The 20,530-nt window shown below is 35.4% G+C and overlaps 1 protein-coding gene across 3 annotated transcripts; it reads left to right on the top strand.

The window, feature by feature from the left end:
* Positions 1 to 1,995: 1,995 nt before the first annotated feature.
* LOC107590281 (transmembrane protein 56-B-like) lies at positions 1,996 to 18,751 on the top strand. Of its 3 annotated transcripts, XM_016278987.1 has the most exons (6): positions 1,996 to 2,290; positions 7,706 to 7,875; positions 9,653 to 9,742; positions 9,895 to 9,953; positions 11,952 to 12,046; positions 18,272 to 18,751. In XM_016278987.1, the coding sequence occupies exons 2-6, from the start codon at positions 7,721 to 7,723 to the stop codon at positions 18,347 to 18,349; spliced, it is 477 nt and encodes a 158-aa protein (XP_016134473.1). In that variant the 5' UTR covers positions 1,996 to 2,290; positions 7,706 to 7,720; the 3' UTR covers positions 18,350 to 18,751. The 3 variants fall into 3 exon arrangements, with proteins under 3 accessions (XP_016134473.1, XP_016134472.1, XP_016134475.1); XM_016278986.1 differs by lacking the exon at positions 1,996 to 2,290 and having other exon boundaries at positions 7,451 to 7,875; XM_016278989.1 differs by lacking the exons at positions 1,996 to 2,290; positions 11,952 to 12,046 and having other exon boundaries at positions 7,451 to 7,875; positions 9,895 to 9,922.
* The last annotated feature ends 1,779 nt before the right edge of the window (positions 18,752 to 20,530 follow it).

Genomic DNA, 20,530 nt, shown 5'->3' with positions numbered 1-20,530 from the left:
AATCTGTCCTCCTAACGGCACTTACAAAATAAAGAAATAAAAATTATCAAGTGGAATAGCCTATATGGGGGTAAATGTGGTAATCATTCAGTTTCAGTGATTGCTATGGTAATACTATCACTGTACCATGCTACACATTGTTTATAAATAAACAAAATCATGTTTTAATACTCTTATTAAAATGTCTAATTAGCTACATTTAGGAACGACACAAATCTATGAGAGCTTTTCACAAGTGTTGTGAACGAATCGGTTGTGTCTAAGAAATTTAGCTATTTTTAAAAAGTTTTTGGCAACTTTTTCAAAGTGACTCAAATGATAAAAAAGGCACATATTTTCATCTAAATTACACAAAAAGAGGAAACCATTGAACAGCTAGCCAGCCAAGCAGCACATCAACCTGGAGAAAGATGCCTAACAGTACAAACATCAAATGTGCATTAAGTTGCTAGTTCCAATTGGTCAATAATAAATGCACATTTATGATACAGCATGTTATTAGCTTAAATATATAATTGTTGTTCAGTTAGATACACTGTCAGAAAAAAATATGTGGAAAAATAAATACGTATTGTTCCTTCATATAAACAGTACATTGTGTCCTATTTTTACAGACTTTTGTGTAGCACACTAACTAACTACCAGTACACTGCTTAAAACTATAATTGTTCAGAATGTGCAGTTGTACTAGTTAATACTAAAATACCATTTGTAACTGTTCAATAATTCAATGTTGTAAAAAAAAAATCCGATCATAAAGATGTGCTACTTCTGTTACTTTTACAAATGAAAATATTTTATGTTTATAACATTTTTCTGAACAATAACATTTAAAAAATATATTTTTCGCTGAGATTTGAGTATAATCTCGTTGTGTATTTTACGTAAAAGCGCTTTTTAAATTTTTCTTTATTTATTTCTTTTTTATTAGACATTAAAGACATAACATGCAACATTTACAACTTTAACAAGACATCCAAAAAGATAACACAATTAAAGGAATGAGTTTACATTACAAAAAAAAGAAAAAAGACAGCATATACCCATAGTTGAAACAAAGTAACTTCATCTCTTTAGCGAATAAAATTGTATCTCTAAATTTTTTGTTATCAATACATTTGAGAGACTCAAAATACAAATGAAAATCAGTCATAAAGACCTTCAAACAGGGTTTAGAACTATTTCTTTTACTTTTATGAACATGACATTTACCAAATAAAATCATAAGATTCATCATAAAATTGACGGATGCATTTTTTGATTCAAAATATAAGATAACATCTTTGGATGTTAATTCACAATCATAACCAGATTTCTGTTGAATATATATATAGATAAATCTTCCCAGAATTTTTGGGATTCTACGTAAAAACGCTGTTTTGTGTCATGGTTATGCAATGACGTCACCACGCAATGACATCACAATGACATTTAGCAACTTTTAGCAACAAATGGATCTGCCTTTAGCAACTTCCCCTGAAAATTAGTTGGCAACACTGAAGGAGACTTCAGAGGACACCAAAGGAAACATCTCGTTCGTAAACGAACACAATCGTCACATTTTATGAATTATATAGGCCTAGTGTTTATATTATCACGTATATATCATAATTTACTCGAATGAACTAGAATCCCATTCAAGAAGAGAAATGAGATGAAGAATTATGAATGGGTACAAATGACACATCTTCAATGACATAAGAACTTATTGAAACTGTATTTATGTAGTTTCGTATCGTCGATTTAGCTCGATAAAACTCGGCAGCGCACAAATGGAGGAAAGTAGCTGTCCTTTGCACGGAAAACGCGATTATTTCCCGAACAACTGTTTTTTTGAACGAATCAGTAGAGAGAATGATTCAGTCACTCACTTTTTTGCCACCTGCTGGTGTAACGATAACCTGCAGAAACGGCCTCTGAATGAATCTTGTTAGTGAATGAATTCAAAAGACTCGACTCACTGATGAATCAAAAGAGCGACATTATCCGTGTGTGAATATCTCTTTAAGAATGAAGCTGAAATTGGATCATCTCGTTCCCTCACCTCCACGTAACGTACAGCCATCATCCACACACATCGATCGGTTCACATCCACACGCATCGCAGATTGAGATTATTATAAGGACCACCCGTTTCTCCGTTTGATATGAAATCATGCATTTCATATCGCCGTGGAGAGAGGAGAATCATGCATGTGTCTGATTGACGAAAAACACGGATTGTTATCAGCCCATGTTTTCAGACACCATGCACAACTAACCAACAGACACCGTTGATGATCGATAAGAGGTTAGCAGATGGTTAATGCATGTATTGCGTGATATCAAGCAATATTTGAATGCACAAGCGTTGTGTTTTCAGCCAGCACTGCGGTGTGATTTGGCCTAAAGAAAGCAGCAGGCTTGAGTCGATTTCCGTCCATCGCAATGTTTTTCAGAGCTTTAGTAGAGATGTGATTCAGTATTTATTTGTGTTATCAGACGGTCAGTGCTGAATTACGGGCTTTGATGTATTTTTGCCACGCGCACAAATCTTCATAAAATGCTCATCTAATCACAAATGTACATATATATGTGCATATGTTTCACAAGCAATGAGGTTCAATGCAGCACACCAGCCGATGATGATTAAATGACCAACTTTATTGACAAATGAAGGCTAAAAAGACATTTAAAAGCCTAAATCTGAGTTTAATATTTAATTATGCACTTGAAGATGTGTTTGAGTCGAGCTGAAGATGCATGGCAGTATTGAAGGGAAACATTTGTTCAGGTTTGCGACTAGAACACCATTCATTTTCTCTATTTAATGGGAATGCTAAATGCAGCACAGATGTTTTGGATGTATTTGGCATTTTTCATCAACAAATGTGTTTCTGACTTCTGAAAAGTACTTTCTTCTGAGGTCTTTTATTCTGCGCTTCCTTATTTTGTTTTACTTTCAGTTTTGAGAGCTGTAATGTGTGTACAGTATTCAAATACCAAGTGAACATGTGCCATGTTCTTAGAAATTTATTATTTGTAATATTTGTTTTGTATTAAATGTAATATTTGTTGATGTTATATATACGTTGATGCTATATATATATATAAGGTTTGATTTTGACTCTTAAATGTCAGGTGGTACAAATCAAGCAATGTTAAACATTGTTTTATTGACAAAAACAAAGACACAAACATTTGCAATTTGTAAAAATATGTTTTTTTTTTAAATCAGTTATGATTATGTTTAAAAATGATCTGTGAATATCATTGGAAACAAAACTGTAATAAACAAAAATAATTATAGCAATTAAGGATTCTTCTTGCTAAACTGCAATATCTATCTTTTCTACATTGGGATCATCTAAAAATGGTCAACCTGACTTTTTGACTTTGTCTCATAAATATATATATATTTTTTTATTTCCAATAATAATAATACTAATATATTTATTTCCAAAAGTTGAAAACATGTTTATCATAGAAGATGTGTATTCAAGTCATTCCATGTATACATTTCCTTTCTAATGTATTTTTGTATGAACAGATTGCACTCCATTGATCCATATAAATGTACCTTAGCATTGACATCATGATACCATGGTACCTGCCACAAAGTATATATATGTTTATAGTATATTTAAGTATATTTAATTCAATAACTTTTTAATATTAAGGCATGGAAACCACAATTTAAAAATGTAAAATTGTGGTTTCCAGGCCTTAATTTTAAAAAGTAATCTAATTAAATGTATGTTTTTGTATATTTGTGTGCGTACTTTGTAGATTGTGGCTGGCTGCTTTTGCACTGCAGTTTTCTCAGGGGTTTAATAACGCATTCATTTAGCAGCCCATCCATTCTGCTGCTCTATGAGCCTTGCTTTGCCTGGTCAATCTTTCATTCAAGGCAGCACTGCTTCTCTTGAAATATGATGCATTTACTCAATGCACCAAAGCATGCCAGCAATGCAGCTTTGTCAATGCTGTGATCTGCCACCCACATGACAAACCTGTACACCAGTATGGAAAGCATGTTAATATACCCAATCAAACATTTCTGCAACAGAAAGCTTTTACAGTTGGGTTTTTGTTTCTTAAACTGCTTGTTCACAATTGAGATGAATGCACATGCAGCACGTGTTCATCTGTGAAAACTGTAGAACTTCCTGTTACCATAGATTGCATCATGACCTCTTTGGATGCCTGCCCTTCACAACAAGTGTGAACCTGTATAGGCCTTTAAATACACTCACCCTCACCCCTCCTCTATGTGTGCATGTTGCCTATAAAGTACATCTAAATTTAGTGACCGCATGTTTTTTGACTCCTGTCGCCCCATGAGGAGATGTGCTGATGTCACAGTCTGTTAGTTAAGTTGTTTGACCATGTTCTGAAATAATGCTGACTACAACTCCGTTGTTTATAACCTTCTTAATGCTTTTTATTCATTTAACAGATAAGTTAGTAGATTTTCAACCAGCTTTGTTACAGTGTGTATTTCTCCGTGTTAACTGTATTGGTTGACCGATATGGATTTTGTGATGGCTGATATAAAGCTGATATTTATGATATCACACTGTTTAATTGAAATAACATGCATACCGATTGCTGCAATGAAATTTTACATATTTAATACATTGACTAAAAAGGAAGTAAAAAACACTAACTAACAGTGCACTCAGTAATCTAGTAAGTTTTTGCGCACTGGGAATCATTTTCTTAAATGAAGATCAGGTAATGCTAATTTTACATACTGAACATATTGACATATGACTTGGAAACAAACTGGATATAGCACAGCATAGTTTGAAATCAAGGATTTAAAGATTACACTCGCATCTGCGTTCACATGCTGGCTTTCTTAGCACTGTCAAAATAAAAGCTACTTCTGATAGTTATTGTGCAAAACTTCTCAACCGATGTTGATAATTTAAAAATGACAAATATCGGCATATCGGTCTACCTCTAGTTACCTGCACCATGAATCCACTGGATAATGCAAAACGCATCATTTTGCATCATCTGGAAATCTTTGGACAGCTTCAGGGCATTTCTTTCGGTTTTGTCTAATCATGTCGCAGGAATTAAAACACAATTTTGTGTTTCTAGTGCATAGACAGGCAAGCTTTATTAAAAGCCTATCTTGCCAGCACTGAACTCCCTCTTTGATTGTTCCAACTAACCCAAAGTAGACACATTGGCTGAACCAGAGGCATTAGTTTGCGGTGAAACGACCTTTTTGTCCAATCAGTGAAAGACTAGTGTAGGGAGCCTATGTTTTGTTACCGCTATGTGGTGCAGAAATGGCACCCTTCACCCTTTGGGTGTTGGAATATACTTATTTAGGGAGGTGGTATTGGAAACTGTTTGTTGTAGTAATAATGAGCAAGTCAAGGCATGTTAGGATAGGAAAGAGTGACTAATTTCCTGTGTGAAACTTGTTTAATCTATCTCTGCTGATATGCAGAGCTCCTTGACTGTTGGCTTGCCGTTGGAAGTCTGCAGTTGTTGCGACACGTAGAAACAGTAGAGACTCTGTATGCTGCAGATGACGGTTTAACGGCTGCATCTGTCGTTGCAATGTTGAGTGGACATTTATCTTTTTTTTAATTTCGGTTTCTGTTTCTCTGCTAAAAGTTTATATTGGGAACGAGATGACCTTAAAGCTAGTATGCAGACTAAAAGCCACAAAACTCCAGTTTCATGGTTTTCAAAACCGTATCAGTCTCTTCTCACTACACTCTCAGTGCAAAGGGTGCATGTTTTGTATTTTTCTCTAGTCCTTTGAACACACAGCCTCAGGTAAGAGTGCGATTCATGTTTTCCATTAGCTGTTATGGGCCAGAGGTCATGAAAGTAGATCAACAGGAGATGTTATGAGCAATTAGATACCCTGTGGAAGATGTAAAATGATGCTTCCTCCTCGAGTTTTCTGGATTTTCCTTTACATATTTGTAAATTATATGTACTGATAAGTACAGTATATTTCACAGTATTGTTTTTTTTTTAGTGTGTCTGTGTGTATATATGTGCATATGCATGTATGTAAAGTGTAATATATTTCTGTGATGCAGAGCTTAATTTTCAGCATCATTACTCCAGTCTTCAGGGTCACATGACCCTTCAGAAATGATTCTAATATGCTGATTTGGTGCTCAAGAAACCTTTAGTATTATCGTCAAGATGTCAACATTGAAAACAGTTGTGCTGCACAAAATTTGAGGAAACTGTGATGCACTACTATTTAAAAGTTTGGATTAAGCAAGATTCTAAATAAATAAAATAAATATAATACTTTTGTTCATCAAGGATGCATTAAATTGATCAAATGTGACAGTAAAGACAGTAACATTCATTCACAGATTTGCGCCACTGTCTTCACACACACAGACGAAACTTACTAGAGAAGTGTGAAGTGTGACATAATATAGGGGAGTGCGATGCACAAAGTAACGGGGTGTTAGTTGTATATATATTTATTAACAAAATATTTTAGTAATATTTTAGATTCCGCACCAAATTCAGGGGATCCCTTCAGCTCGAGGAGCCCTCTCGAACGCCACCCTCCGCGCGTCGGTAGCCCCCCGGTATCGCTAGATCGGTCGGCGCCGGACCGCAAATTTAACTAGCCGTAACTCCCGAACCCTGGGGGCTATCCACGCGGGGGTGGTCTCATTCGAAAGAGGGCCTCGAGACGTACACTCAATTCGTGTTCGAGAGGGCTCCTTGAGCTGAAGGGATCCCCCCCAATTTGGTGCGGAATCGCCACGCCGTTACGGAGATATGGCCGTTCAAAGTTTCAATGATTTTCCATAGACTTAAGCTTTAAAGTGTTTCATCCAGGTCTGCAGTAGCAAAAAATGGAGCGCGCTCTGCTGGACAAACTAAGTAATTACACGATTTCAAGGATTTTATCTGCATTATATGTTCTGTAAAAAAAACATTTCATATCTGCGGCATATTCGCCGATACCGATATATCGGCGACAGGCTCATATCGGCCGATAATATTGGCAAAACGATATATCGGTCGGGCTCTAATATATAGAATGGGATCTATGTCTTTTGCTCTTTGTGCTTATTCACTCCTGCTAGACCCAGTTGAAATGCTATGATTATTTTGGCCCAAGCTTTATCATTATGCATTACTGCTTCCTAACTATGTGCTTCAAAGGGGACAGACTTGTTTTTCTGGTGCACAGTGACAGCAACAGACTGCAAGAGGAACTGTATGAGGAGAAGGCTGACATTTAGATCAAGCTCAATATGATCTGTACATACAGTACTATTATCAAGTATTGCATATTGTGTCGTTTATGACAACCGAAGCCCACTAGAACAGTTGTGCAACCTGCATGTGTAACATATTGAGATTTTGGACAGTGTTTTGGAATGGTCAACAAATTCTTGTATCATGCCTGGCAGCATTAATATCAACCAATGATGCTTTAAATAAAGCCAGAGAGGACTGATATTGTGACCGTTCCCATAGCCTGTATTTTATGAGCTTCAGATAGAGACGTGGGATTTGCATCACCTCTTTTGTTTCTCATTGCTAACACAGTAATGGCAGAGGGCATGTCTGTTAAACATTTACCTTACTTTTCTACTGAAACTGTGCTTTCTGTTTCACAGCTTTCCATTGTGATTTCAGGTCCTAGATGTTCATGTCTTACTGTAAAGCGTCTTCAAGTGTTTTTTTTCTGTTGCTCTTTCTCTTGCAGTGGGGTCGGGTGGCCATGGACCCCTTCAGCCAGCTGATCCTGCTCATCTCTGTGGTGAGTTTTTGCACCTTCCAGTGGCTCTTTCACAGCGTGAGCCCATGGGCGTCATCCAGAATCAGCCCTGGCTTCCTCAAACTCACCCACAAACAGAAGATCGAGTGGAACTCAAGGTACAGAAACATGTTTTGTGTCGTCTCTTTGGGCGCTGGGACTAGTTCTGCATTTCTCTTTAGATGTATTACCATCTCATGTTCAGTGTTTCTTAAGTACAAAGGAGTAATTGTAAGCTGTATGCGTTTGATTGAACGAGTCATTTGTTTAGGAATTGGATTACACCGATTCATTAAAAGATCTGACTCAATTCATTTGATAATCACATAGACATAGCTAATTGCATTGTATGTGTTTGATTTGCTAAAAAGATCCGGCTCAAAAGACTAATTTGTTCAGGAATCATTTGGAAAACTGGTTGCACTGTATGGTTTTGATTCACTAAGAAGAACTGGCTCCAAGAGTCATTTGTTTAGGAATCGGACTACACCGGTTGCACTGTGTGGTTCTGATTTATTAAAAAGAACTTACTCAAAAGACTAATTCATTTGGGAATCATTTAGACAACTGGTTGCACTGTTTCTATTTGATTTACTAAAAAGATCCAGCTCAAAAGAATAATTTGTTCAGGAATCGTTTGGAAAACTGGTTGCACTGTATGGTTTTGATTCACTAAAAAGAACTGGCTCCAAGAGTCATTTGTTTAGGAATCGGACTACACCGGTTGCACTGTGTGGTTCTGATTTATTAAAAAGAACTTACTCAAAAGACTAATTCATTTGGGAATCATGTAGACCAGTGGTTCCCAACCCTGGTCCTTGAGGCACACCAACACTGCACGTTTTGTATGTCTCCTTAATCAAACACACCTGATTCAGGTCATCGGCTCATTAGTAGAGACTCCAAGACCTGAAATTGGTGCGTCAGAGAAAGGAGACATGCAAAATGTGCAGTGTTGGGGTGCCTCCAGGACCAGGGTTGGGAACCACTGATTTAGACAACTGGTTGCACTGTTTCTATTTGATTTACTAAAAAGATTGGCTCAAAAGAATCATTTGGAAAACTGGTTGCACTGTTTCTATTTGATTTACTAAAAAGATTGGCTCAAAAGAATCATTTGGAAAACTGGTTGCACTGTTTCTATTTGATTTACTAAAAAGATTGGCTCAAAAGAATCATTTGGAAAACTGGTTGCACTGTATGGTTTTGATTCACTAAAAAGAACTGGTTCAAAGAGTAATTTGTTTAGGAATCGGACTACACCGGTTGCACTGTGTGGTTCTGATTTATTAAAAAGAATTCACTCAAAAGACTAATTCATTTGGGAGTCATTTAGTCGTAACTGGTTGCACTGTTTCTCTTTGATTTACTAAAAGATCGGCTCAAAAGAATCATTTGGAAAACTGGTTGCACTGTATGGTTTTGATTCACTAAAAAGAACTGGCTCCAAGAGTAATTTGTTTAGGAATCAGATTACACTGGTTGTACCATGTGGTTTTGATACGTTGAGAAGAACTGGGTCAAAAGACTCATACAGTGCAAACAGGTATGTCTAAATGATTCCTTAACAAATGCTTTTGATTCACTGGGAAGAACAAGAACTGGGAATGTCTTATCAGAAGACTTTGCTGTGGAGAGCAGGTTGTAAGCTGTCGCTCAATCACTAACGTCTGTGTATGCATAAAGAAACTGGTGAAGATGGCAGCGATAATGCTCATTTCAGTGGGCTGTTAAGAGAACAGCCAGCTGGAGGAGATCTGTAGATGTAGGACACACAGTGTCATCAGTCAATCGCTCTATTTCCATTGTTTCAACTTGACGTTGTTTTATGGGAGAAGCAAACTACTGTTAACACTGCTGTCATGTGTGATAAAACCGCTTTTTATGTCTCTTCAGGACCGTGTCCACGCTCCATGCCCTGTTAGTTGGCCTTTTCTGCCTCTACATCCTGTTCTTCGATGAGGCCGTCAATCAGGACCCCGTATGGTGAGCGCTCTGCTGTTAAACCGACCGGTCACACTGCATGCAGGGCATGCTGGGAAAGCGCTGCTCTTTACAGATGAGCAGGACGCTTTCAGTTACTGTTTTAAGGTGATCTTGTAAATCTCAGTGCCTTGTCCTCATCTTTACCACAACAGGGGAGATCCTACTCTGGTGAAGATAAACGTGAGCATTACTACAGGCTACCTCATATCTGGTGAGAGCTTACTGCAGATATCTGATAGTGTTTGGAGTGCTGCATTATGCATTAAATGCAAGATATTTTGGGGGTTTATTGTAATACTGAGAGTTAGATTTGAAAATTCAAGTACATTTTTTTGTACTAATGCTCCTGATTGCATTTTTGCGGGTTTCTAGTAGATTGACTTATTTAAATAGCTGGTTATCCCATTTTCAACAAAGAAACGCCTCTCTAGAAACATTTCACCATCTCTGTGACCATTTTAACCTGGTTGCAGATGATTCTGTAAAATGTCTTATAATATTATGTTTTTGAAGGATGATGACATTTGTGACCCTGGACCACAAAACCAGTCTTAAGTGTCAATTTTTCTAAATTGAGATTTATACATAATCTGAAAGCTGAATAAATAAGCTTTGTTAGGATCGGACAATATTTGGTCGAGATACAACTATTTGAAAATCTGGAATCTGAGGGTGCAAAAAAATCTAAATATTGAGAAAATCGCCTTTAAACTTATCCAAATGAAGTCCTTAGCAATCCATATTACTAATCAAAAATTAAGATTTTATATATCTACGGTAGGACATTTACAAAATATCTTCATGGAACATGATCGTTACTTAATATCCTAATGATTTTTGGCATAAAAGAAAAATCTATAATTTTGACCCATACAATGTATTCTTGGCTATTGCTACAAATATACCCCAGCGACTTGAGACTGCTTTTGTGGTCCAGGGTCATGTTTCAATTTGTTTTTCAGATTTTACTTTCATTATTTTATTTTTTTTGCACTTGATTATTGAGCTTTGTTTCGATTAGTTTTTTTTCTATTTTGAGTTGTAATTTTTTCTCTTAACTTGTTACAAATTTTTTGACCAATATAATGCAATTATGTACTTAATGTACATAAGTTGAAATTGGACTAATTTATCATTAACTGATGGAGAAACACGCTTTACAGTAAAGTTTAATTTGTTAACATTAGTTAACTACATTAATATGAATTAACAATGAACAGTGATTCAGAATGTCCACGTTAATTATTAATACATTTTTGGTAACACTTTACAATAAGGTTCCATTAGTTAATGTATTAACTAACATGAACAAGCCATGAACAATACATTTATTACAGTATTTATTAATCTTTCTTAATGTTAGTTAATGAAAATACAGTTGTTAGTTCATGTTAATTCGCAGTGCATTAACTAATGTTAACAAGCACAACTTTTGATTATAATAATGCATCAGTTAATGTTGAAATTAACGTTAACTAAGATGAATAAATGCTGTAGAAGTGTTGTTCATGCTTACTTCAGGTTAACTAAAGTGGTTAACTAAAACCTTAGTGTAAAGTGTTATCACATTTTTCAACCAATTCATCAAACAACTAACAAATGTATTTTTATTAACCAACATTAACAAAGATTAATAAAATGCGGTAAACATATATTTATCATTGTTATTAATGTTTGTTAATCCATTACCTTATATTAACAAATAAGACCAAATTGTTTATTAAAACCAGTTTAAATTAGACCTTTATTATAATGTATCTTTTTTTTTTTAGTTTTAGTTTTTCAAATTATATTTATTTCAGTTTATGAAAATGTTTTTTTGTGGTATGCCTTTTTATTTTTATGGTAGTTATCTTTGGTGACTTGCATATACATTGATAGTTCATGTAATATTTGTGTTAATTAAAAAAAAAAAAAAAAAACTCTAAAAAATAAACCAAAATAACATAGCCTGACAGCCATCAAAGGTATACAGTGTTGGCAGAGGCTTTATGGAATCCTCTGAAACAAGGTTAAGATGACCACAGAGAAACATGTTTGTTCTGCAAATGTCCATAGATCAGTGTTTCCTTGTGAAATGTGGGTATATTACAGGTTGGCCATATTATTATTAGTTCTATTAATTTATTAATCACTGTTATGGCAGTGTTTTCTAATTCTTATTCCTTAAAGTAGTTCTGACTCTTCTTGCCTTTTCTGTGTTTTTCAGATCTGCTGCTTATATTTTACTATTGGAGAGCAATTGGAGACAAGTTTTTTGTAATCCACCACCTGGCAGCATTGTATGCTTACTACTATGTACTGGTGAGTTCCCTGTTGTCCCGTAACAGAACATGCAGGCAAGATGGGAAAGGGACAACCAAGAGTGAGCAGTGGTAGTGTCAGTTATGCAGCTGGTGCTGAAAGCTCTGTGTTCCCTGGCTGACGCTCCACGACACGAGAGTGATCGCTAAACCATAAACAGAGGAACAGGATGATCCGAAGGATTTGTCCCTGTTAGTACATGACTTTCTGAAATACTTCTGATCGGTCATTTTTGTGGCATTGCAGGCAAATTGCAGCATTTTGTGGGCAAATGTTTTGGGATAATAACATGGATAATTGCCAGTTTCATGTTTCTCATTTCAATCTGTGGTCTTTTTTTCCGCACAATAATTTAAACTTATATCAGTATTTCATGCCTATTCATTTATTTATTTTTATTGCATTTATGTGTTTGTGTATGTATTTATTTATGCATTCATTCATTGATGCATTTATTTATTCATGCAAATAGCTGTGTAATAAGTAGGATAATGAACTGTCAGCTGGTTTTTATGACAACATAAACCCCATCATGGTGAAAAAAGATTTCTCTGTTGGAGTTTATTTACCAGTAATGACAGACTGACTGTACATTATCTTAAATAAATGTCCAGGAAATACTGTAGAAAGAACTGCACCCTGTCATTCTGGTCTAGTGACCTTCTTTGGCTATTTTTAGCAAAATTTGACGCCATATATGACCTGTGACCTTCTCTGAATTTAAACTTTTTAAGGTTCAGATTTAGAACACAATGTCCTTGGTTCTTGATCCTGCTGTATGCAAAGGCCTCGTTTGTAGAATTTCTTTAAAATTTAATATTAAGGATAAATCATGTGGTTGACTAATCATCCAGCAACTAACTTGTTGATAACCTACGTGAGGTTGAATAATTAATCTAATTCTGAATTATATTAACATTAAATAACATGTTTTTGCTTTATTCATTCATTCATTCATTCATGATTTATTAGTTTGCACAGTACAGCGGTCTTGGAAAATTTTCATTTAATTTCATAAATGCATTTAGACTGATGAAAGCTTTTATGCTTCTTGAGATTGAGGCGTTCTGTTGTGCTCTGTCTAGTTAAGAACACAATAACACCTCTTATTTAAACGGCTTCCAAGAAACTTGTCTGTTTTGTGCATCCCTATATAGAGTATTCTTTGTTTTTTGTTAAAAATGGTTTCCAAATGGTTGCAGTTACCAGCCCAGATCTTTTGCCACTAGACTACAGCACTGAGGCCACTACTGTTCACTCTTGGTTCGGTTGTACGGTTACCCTCTAGGTCACCAAGTTCTGTAGCTGACTATGGTTATGATGATGATGGTATTTTTTGCATGGAATGCTCATTGACGGTTATGCAGAAGTCCATTCTCTCCAACTCTACCTCACTGCCCCCCCCCCAGCAACTCCATCGGTCAGTTCTGGCCGGCTTTCGGCCCAAACTGCACCAGATTGGATTGTGTGCATGTGTTGATGCTCGCTGTTCCTGTGGTGCTGTTGGAGGGTTTCCTGTGTGCATGCTCTGCTACCTTCCCCTGCTTTGAGCCGATCTTCCTCCTGAAGCCTCTCTTCTAAAACCTAACAACCACGTCTCAACTGCAGGATGGGTAACAGCGAGAAAGCACTTGTTTGTTGGGCTGTGTCGAGATGCTCCACACTCACAATATGAGAAGGTTTTTGCTGAATAACAGGCTGATCTGGTCCTCAGCCCTAAACATTTAAAATAGCATCTGTTGATGCTCAGTTGTTTGGCATGAGTCATTCTGTAAAACGGGTGCCTAAAACAATTAAAGGTGATATTTAAAGTCACGGTCTATAATGTTTTAACAATTTTATATATGTTGTTAATAGGCATGTTTTTTATTTAGTACTGACCCGAGTAAGTTATTTCACATAAAAGACGTCTAAATATAGTCCACAAGAGAAAATAATAGTTGAATTTATAAAAATTACCTTTTGGTTTTCCAGCTTCTTTTGCATATTTGAACCCTTTCCAACAATGACTGTATGATTTTGAGATCCATCTTTTCACACTTGAAAGGTTCAAAAAGTCACTGAAGCTCCAGAAGGAAAAACGATGCATTAAGAGCCTGGCGTGTGTGTGTGTGTGTGTGTGTGTGTGTGTGTGTGTGTGTGTGTATATATATTATATATTTATATAGATTATATTTAATTATTTACATTTTTAATTTTATATACCTTGTAATAACTACATACTGTATGCTACTGAATGAAATCTTTTAATTAAATTCTTATTAACTTTAGTTAACTTATTAAAATCTGTTAATTGTTAAAGTCATTAATAGGTAATCCTCACAGAATGACCTGACATGGTAACATGTTTTCTGGGTCATGCTTGCACACTATGTGTTTACTAAATGCATGAATGGTAAAAAAAAAAAAAAAAGTGTGATCAAAAATACTGTATTCGATTTTTATTTATTTTTTACACAGTTTTGTGCATACAAATACATACAACAGAAACTCAAAGGGCACCTGTTATGTAGAAAGACCATGACAAATGATTTTTGATGGTCTAATTAATTGTCTTGGCTTGTTCATTTAAAAAAAAAAAAAAGCCACCACAAATAAATAAATAAAAATCCTAAAAATGCATCTGGGGCAGCGACTTTTCATATGAATGGCTTTATTGTTGCTTACATACCCTACAGTTACCTTGCACTGATTTAATGCAACTTTGAGGATCGCCTCAAACCTGAACGTGCATTTTGTTGTCAGGATGTAGACCATACTGTCACTGGTCACTTTTATGACTGCCATTTCAAGCCTTTTTCTAAATTATTATTACAAGATAATAGGTGTAATTTAACATGGAGCTGGAAGTCTTCTGTTGGGTCTCAGTGAGTAATTAAGTCTGTCGTTGGAAATGTCATTCGTTGTTATTGTTTCCTGTGTTTAGAAATGCTATTAGTGTTAAAACTGGAACTTTTAAGTGTCTTTTTGTTAATTATTGCCTTCTTCCCAGGCTAAATTATAATATCCGCCTTATTATTATCATAAGCATAATGTACCCCATCAGTCTCTTCAGTGCTTAATAATTGTGCTTCATCTTAAGAACAGAGCATTTCGCTAAATTTAGCACTGACATTTAACCTTTAATGTTCTATCAAACTGTTAGTCTATTTTTTTTTTTAGAAGTAGAATAAAATATAAATAATTTGTCAGTGTCGTTCGATTTGTTTCTCATAGTGCATGTCCAGCGAGTCTTAAATGGTGTTGCTGCTTCTGTGTCGTTCGTTCTTTTTGCATTTTTTCTCAACCTTTTTTTTCCAAGAGTCTGTCTGTCAGTCTGTCTCTGTCCCACCTAACATGACTTCTTGAATAACGCAGCCTCACTTCCTCTGACCAGCAAACCCCTTCATGCAAAAACTACCAGTGTCACTGTTAGACGGGGTTAGAGATGAGGGATATAGGCTTGGCTGATCTAGATGGACTCTCTCCTGTCTTGTCTGCTGTCCTGCTGTTATGGAACTCTGAGCAGTTACTGAAGCCCAGTTACAGTATGGACTTACCAGTACCTAGGGGCACCAGCATGCATCTGCTAGCCAACCTGATTATTATTTTTTATCCTTGATTTTATATGGTCCATTTTGCAGTAAGTATGCTAATGCATGTTTTAATTGCAGACCTCAAGGTAAGTGTGTTATCGAGATGCCAAATATTTATTTTCTTGCTAGAGGAATGATAATGCCAAAACTGGTTTGGAGAGGAACATTTCATTGGAATAGGTCCAAATAATCCTCTCTTTGCAAGGAAAGGCTATTAAAGGCTTCATTTTACAAAACTTGCATGGCTGACCATTGCTATACTAATACAGTGGGATCCAAAAGTATAAGACCACATTAAAAATCTGGGATTTTTAATTTTTTACCTAGAAATAAAGTATTAGCGTTTTGGAATATTTTTAAAATAACATTTAAATTATAAAAAAATGCTTAAAAGGGATAGTTTACCCAAAAATGAAATTTTTCATCATTTATTCACCCTCAAGTCGTTTCTTTTTTTCTGTTGAAAATAAAAAGATATTTTGAAGAATGTGGGTAACCAAACGGTTGACAGTAGCCATTGACTTCCAGAGTAATTTTTTTCCATACTATGGAACTCAATGGCTGCCGTCAACTGTTTGGTTACCAACATTGTTCAAAATATCATCTTTTGTGTTTGGAACCGCTTGAGGGTGAGTAAATGATGTTACAAAGTCATAATCAAATAAATATGACGTGAACAACTTTGTTCATATGGTTAGATTGCGTCCACTGAAGCACAATATGCTCTTTGGATCGTTCTCAAATCATGCTGAAAAACTTGATCATCAGACAAACTTGTGGAAATCATGCTGCTTGAGAGCTGCTGTCATTAAAGGGATATTTCACCCAAAAATGAAAATTCTGTCATTAATTACTCACCCTGATGTCGTTCCAAACCCATAAGACCTTCGTTCATCTTTGGAACACAAATTAAGATTTTCATCAGTGTGACATCAGTGGTTCATCCGTAATATTATGAAGCTACGAGAATACTTTTTGTGTGCAAATAAAACAAAAATAATGACTTTATTCAACAGTTTCTTCTCTTCCTTGTTGCGTTCATGGGAGTATCACTACGACGCATGCGTGTGCATTCCTCTGCTTGTAAACAAGGCGTAGTGCATCCGGGTTTTACGTCGGAACACCGGCTCCTGTGTCAGCAGCACAACATGCATGAGTCGTGGTACTCTCGTGAACGCGTGGTGAAGACTGACATGGAAGAGAAGAAATTGTTGAATAAAGTCCTTATTTTTGTTTTCTTTCCACACAAAAAGTTTTCTCGTAGCTTCAAAAAATGACGGTTGAACCACTGATGTCACATGGACTATTTTAATGATGCCCTTACTACCTTTCTGGGCCTTGAACGTGGCAGTTCTGTTGCTGTCTATGCAGGGTCAGAAAGCTTTTGATTTCACAAAAAATCTTAATTTGTGTTCCGAAGATGAACAAAGGTCTTACGGGTTTGGAACGACATGAGGGTGAGTAATTAATGACAGAATTTTCATTTTTTTGTTGAACTATCCCTTTAAAGCAAAAAATATAAGAAATTAAATACTAAAAAAATTCTGTTTTAATTGTTAAATTGAACTTTTCACTTTTCAATATTCATTTCAATAATTATAATTTGTAGTGAAGAATTCACAATAGAAAGTTTTTCACTAGTGGTATCAGACATTTGGACCACACTGTACACTCTTAAAAATAAAGGTGCTTCACGATGCCATAGAAGAACCTTTTTGTCTAAATGGTTCCATAAAGAACCTTTAACATCTGAAGAACCTTTAACATCTGAAGAACCTTTCTGTTTCACAAAAGGTTCTTTGTGGCGAAAGAAGGTTCTTCAGATTATAAAAACGCAAGAAAGAGATGGTTCTTTAAAGAACCTTTGACTGAATGGTTCTTTGTGGAACCAAAAATGGTTCTTCTATGGCATCGCTTGAAGAACCTTTTGAAGCACCTTTATTTTTAAGAGTGTATGTGCCTGACAATATGTGGCTTATTTGAAATGCAGGTTGTTATTACTGAAAGCACAGTTTTCAGTTTCTAATTTCATAATTAACGTTGTTAAAATCATCCTGTTATCCATTTATATTAATTAATTCAGGGATTTTTAAATGGCAAATATCAGTAATCTGAACAAAAAAATAGTTTGTTTTAGTTTGGAGCCAGATTATCTAATTTCTTCTGCTTTATTTATTTAGTACATAATTGAAAACATAAATTTTTTTCATGATTTATTGAACAATGCATACAGTTGACATAATATTAGCATAATCACTCTAATTATCATGCATTCTTCTACTCCATACATGGATGTAATTTTACTTACATTGTAAGTAAACAATTGTAAGTCCTCTACATATTCACTGAAAATAACAAGCTAAATATAGACAATAAAAACTGAAGGACATTATTTGATCTTAAAATAAATCCTATATTAATAGAATAACTATCCCTGCAACCCTTTTTCTATTTTCTAAATTTTTTTTGTTTACTTTGCTCTTTTGTTATGTCTGTCAGAGTGAAGTATCATAACTGGGCACTGAAGCAATTACTGTGGGTACCTGACAGCAGGAGATATTGAGACTGTTGGAGCTGATTCATAAGGCTGTGCATTTCTATAACTCGTGTCCGTGTCATAGTTTGTTTGTTCTTCACCTTGTGTTTCCAGGGTCAAGGAATGTTGCCTTATTTTGCTAACTTCCGTCTGCTTGCAGAGTTTTCCACACCGTGTGTAAACCAACGGTAGGCATTTGTCTGATTAAAGTACAAAATATTTACATCTTGAAACCATTAAAGACAACATGAGATATGAATTAACACTATTTACTTTGTGTTTCTAGTTTTATTGTGTGGATTCATTATTATGATTTAAAATGATTAGCTATAGTATCATGACTTAACATTGTATCCTAACTGTAACATAACATTTCCAGCATTATTATTATTATTTTTTATTTTTTTTACCATTATTTGTTGTTTGCATCTTCTTACCAAAAGTAAAAACACAATTAGACAAAAGCCAAGCCAATCTGTACCCATGTAATTTATTATTTAAAGTGGTGCCGGAGTTTTGACCAAAGAGATTTCATTGTGGGTTCACCCAAAAATAAAAATTTGCTGAAAATGTACTCACCTTCAGGTCATCCAAGATGTAGATGAGTTTGTTTCTTCATCGGAACAGATTTAGAGAAAGTTAGCATTCCATCGCTTGCTCACCAATGGATCCTCTGCAGTGAATGGGTGCCGTCAGAATGAGAGTCCAAACAGCTGATAAAAACATCACAATAAACCACACAACTTGAGTCCATCAATTAACGTCTTGTGAAGTGAAAAGCTGCATGTTTGAAAAACAAATCATCATTAAGGCATTTTAAGTGTAAACCGTTGCTTCTATCCAAAATATGAGTTAATAATAATGCTTTCTCCAGTGAAAAAGACTATTAAACATATTTATTTAGAACTGTTTTGGACTGCTTTCGCTGGCTTGATCTGTGCATATTTCTCTCCTAAATCAGACAGAACTTTTTCACTGGAGAAAGCAATGGTTTAAAGTTTATATATATATATAATTTTGTGTTTGTTTTGAAACTGTACACCAAAAAGTGCAAACGATGCACTGTTCGAGTTCACCGGCTGAACTGTCTTTTAACCATGTTTGGTTTTAATTTTAAACTGTGGGCAGGTAAACCACATTGTTTATTCATCAAAATTCAGTCCCTCACTCTCAATCACTGTACTGTGCAAAGGGGCCAAGTGGTCAGTCACCTGATGTTCACGTTTACTTCAAAGCCGCTTATATTGACTGTGAAAGATTCGTCCACACAACTGCACTGCACTAAACGAGGAAAATCGGCAATCTGGATCCGTGTACTCAACAAGAATCTCCTGGAAAATTAATATCACATACTTGAGATGTATTAGATATTTTAACGGATGCACAGATGAGATCCAACTGTGGGTTAAATAGGCAAAATATTTTATATATACAAGATATGAGCATTGATGCATTGTGATTGCATTAATACAGAACTGTTTTTAAGAATGAAACCGGTTTACACTCACTCCAGATTCTGTTCAGATTTCGCTCCGTTCCCATGAAACGGATGTCACGCTTTGTTCACACTGTACAGTTAATTGCATGCGGCGATGTTGTTCTCTGAATGTTTGCATTGTACATAGAAATGTTATTGAACATACGGTAATTATTTTAATTACGTTGGTGTACAGTGCATCCGATCAATACTGACCTTAAATGATCGATTATGAATGGTTTTAAAAGTAATTTCAAAAGAGTAGAGAAGAGTGTAGCTCGTGAATGTTCAAAGACTTCTCAACGTCGGATCATTTTCCTGCATCGTACCTAATTTATTGAACCAGTTTTGCGCTGGGACAGCATGATAATGTTTGTACGGCATATTTATTATTTTTTTAACGGAAGGATATACAAGTGGTCAATGTATCTGAGTAGATATATACAGCATATGAGAGAATCCACAATACAGTGATACTTTTATGAATTCATTTTAAAATTCGTTGTCAGTACGTTTGACGAATTTAGTGTAGATACTCATACTGTACATGTGCATTCAATGGCGGCACAGATGTGAGCGCATGAGTTTTGATTTAAAATGTATGAAAGACAGTTTAAGATGGCTTACAGCGATTTGCGTGGAAACTATTTTAAAGTGGTTCTGTTTTTAATGAACTAAGTACTTGGATTTTAAAATGTGTTATTCTGAGAGCCAGACATATGAAGGATTGTCTTTTACTGGCGTGAGATATACAGGAATCCATGTTGTGATTTCTTTCTTTCTTTCTTTCTTTCTTTCTTTTTTTGCCTTTGTATTCAATCACTCAATGCCTTTTTTGTTTTGTTAAATAAAACATATTTTATTTACTTTTCCTACTGTGTCATTTAGTGTAATTT

This window comes from Sinocyclocheilus grahami, unplaced genomic scaffold, assembly GCF_001515645.1.
Source record: "Sinocyclocheilus grahami isolate Dianchi unplaced genomic scaffold, SAMN03320097.WGS_v1.1 scaffold126.1, whole genome shotgun sequence".
Taxonomy (NCBI): domain Eukaryota; kingdom Metazoa; phylum Chordata; class Actinopteri; order Cypriniformes; family Cyprinidae; genus Sinocyclocheilus; species Sinocyclocheilus grahami.
Note: the sequence above shows the minus strand (reverse complement) of the source record. Positions and strands in the feature narration are given on the sequence as shown.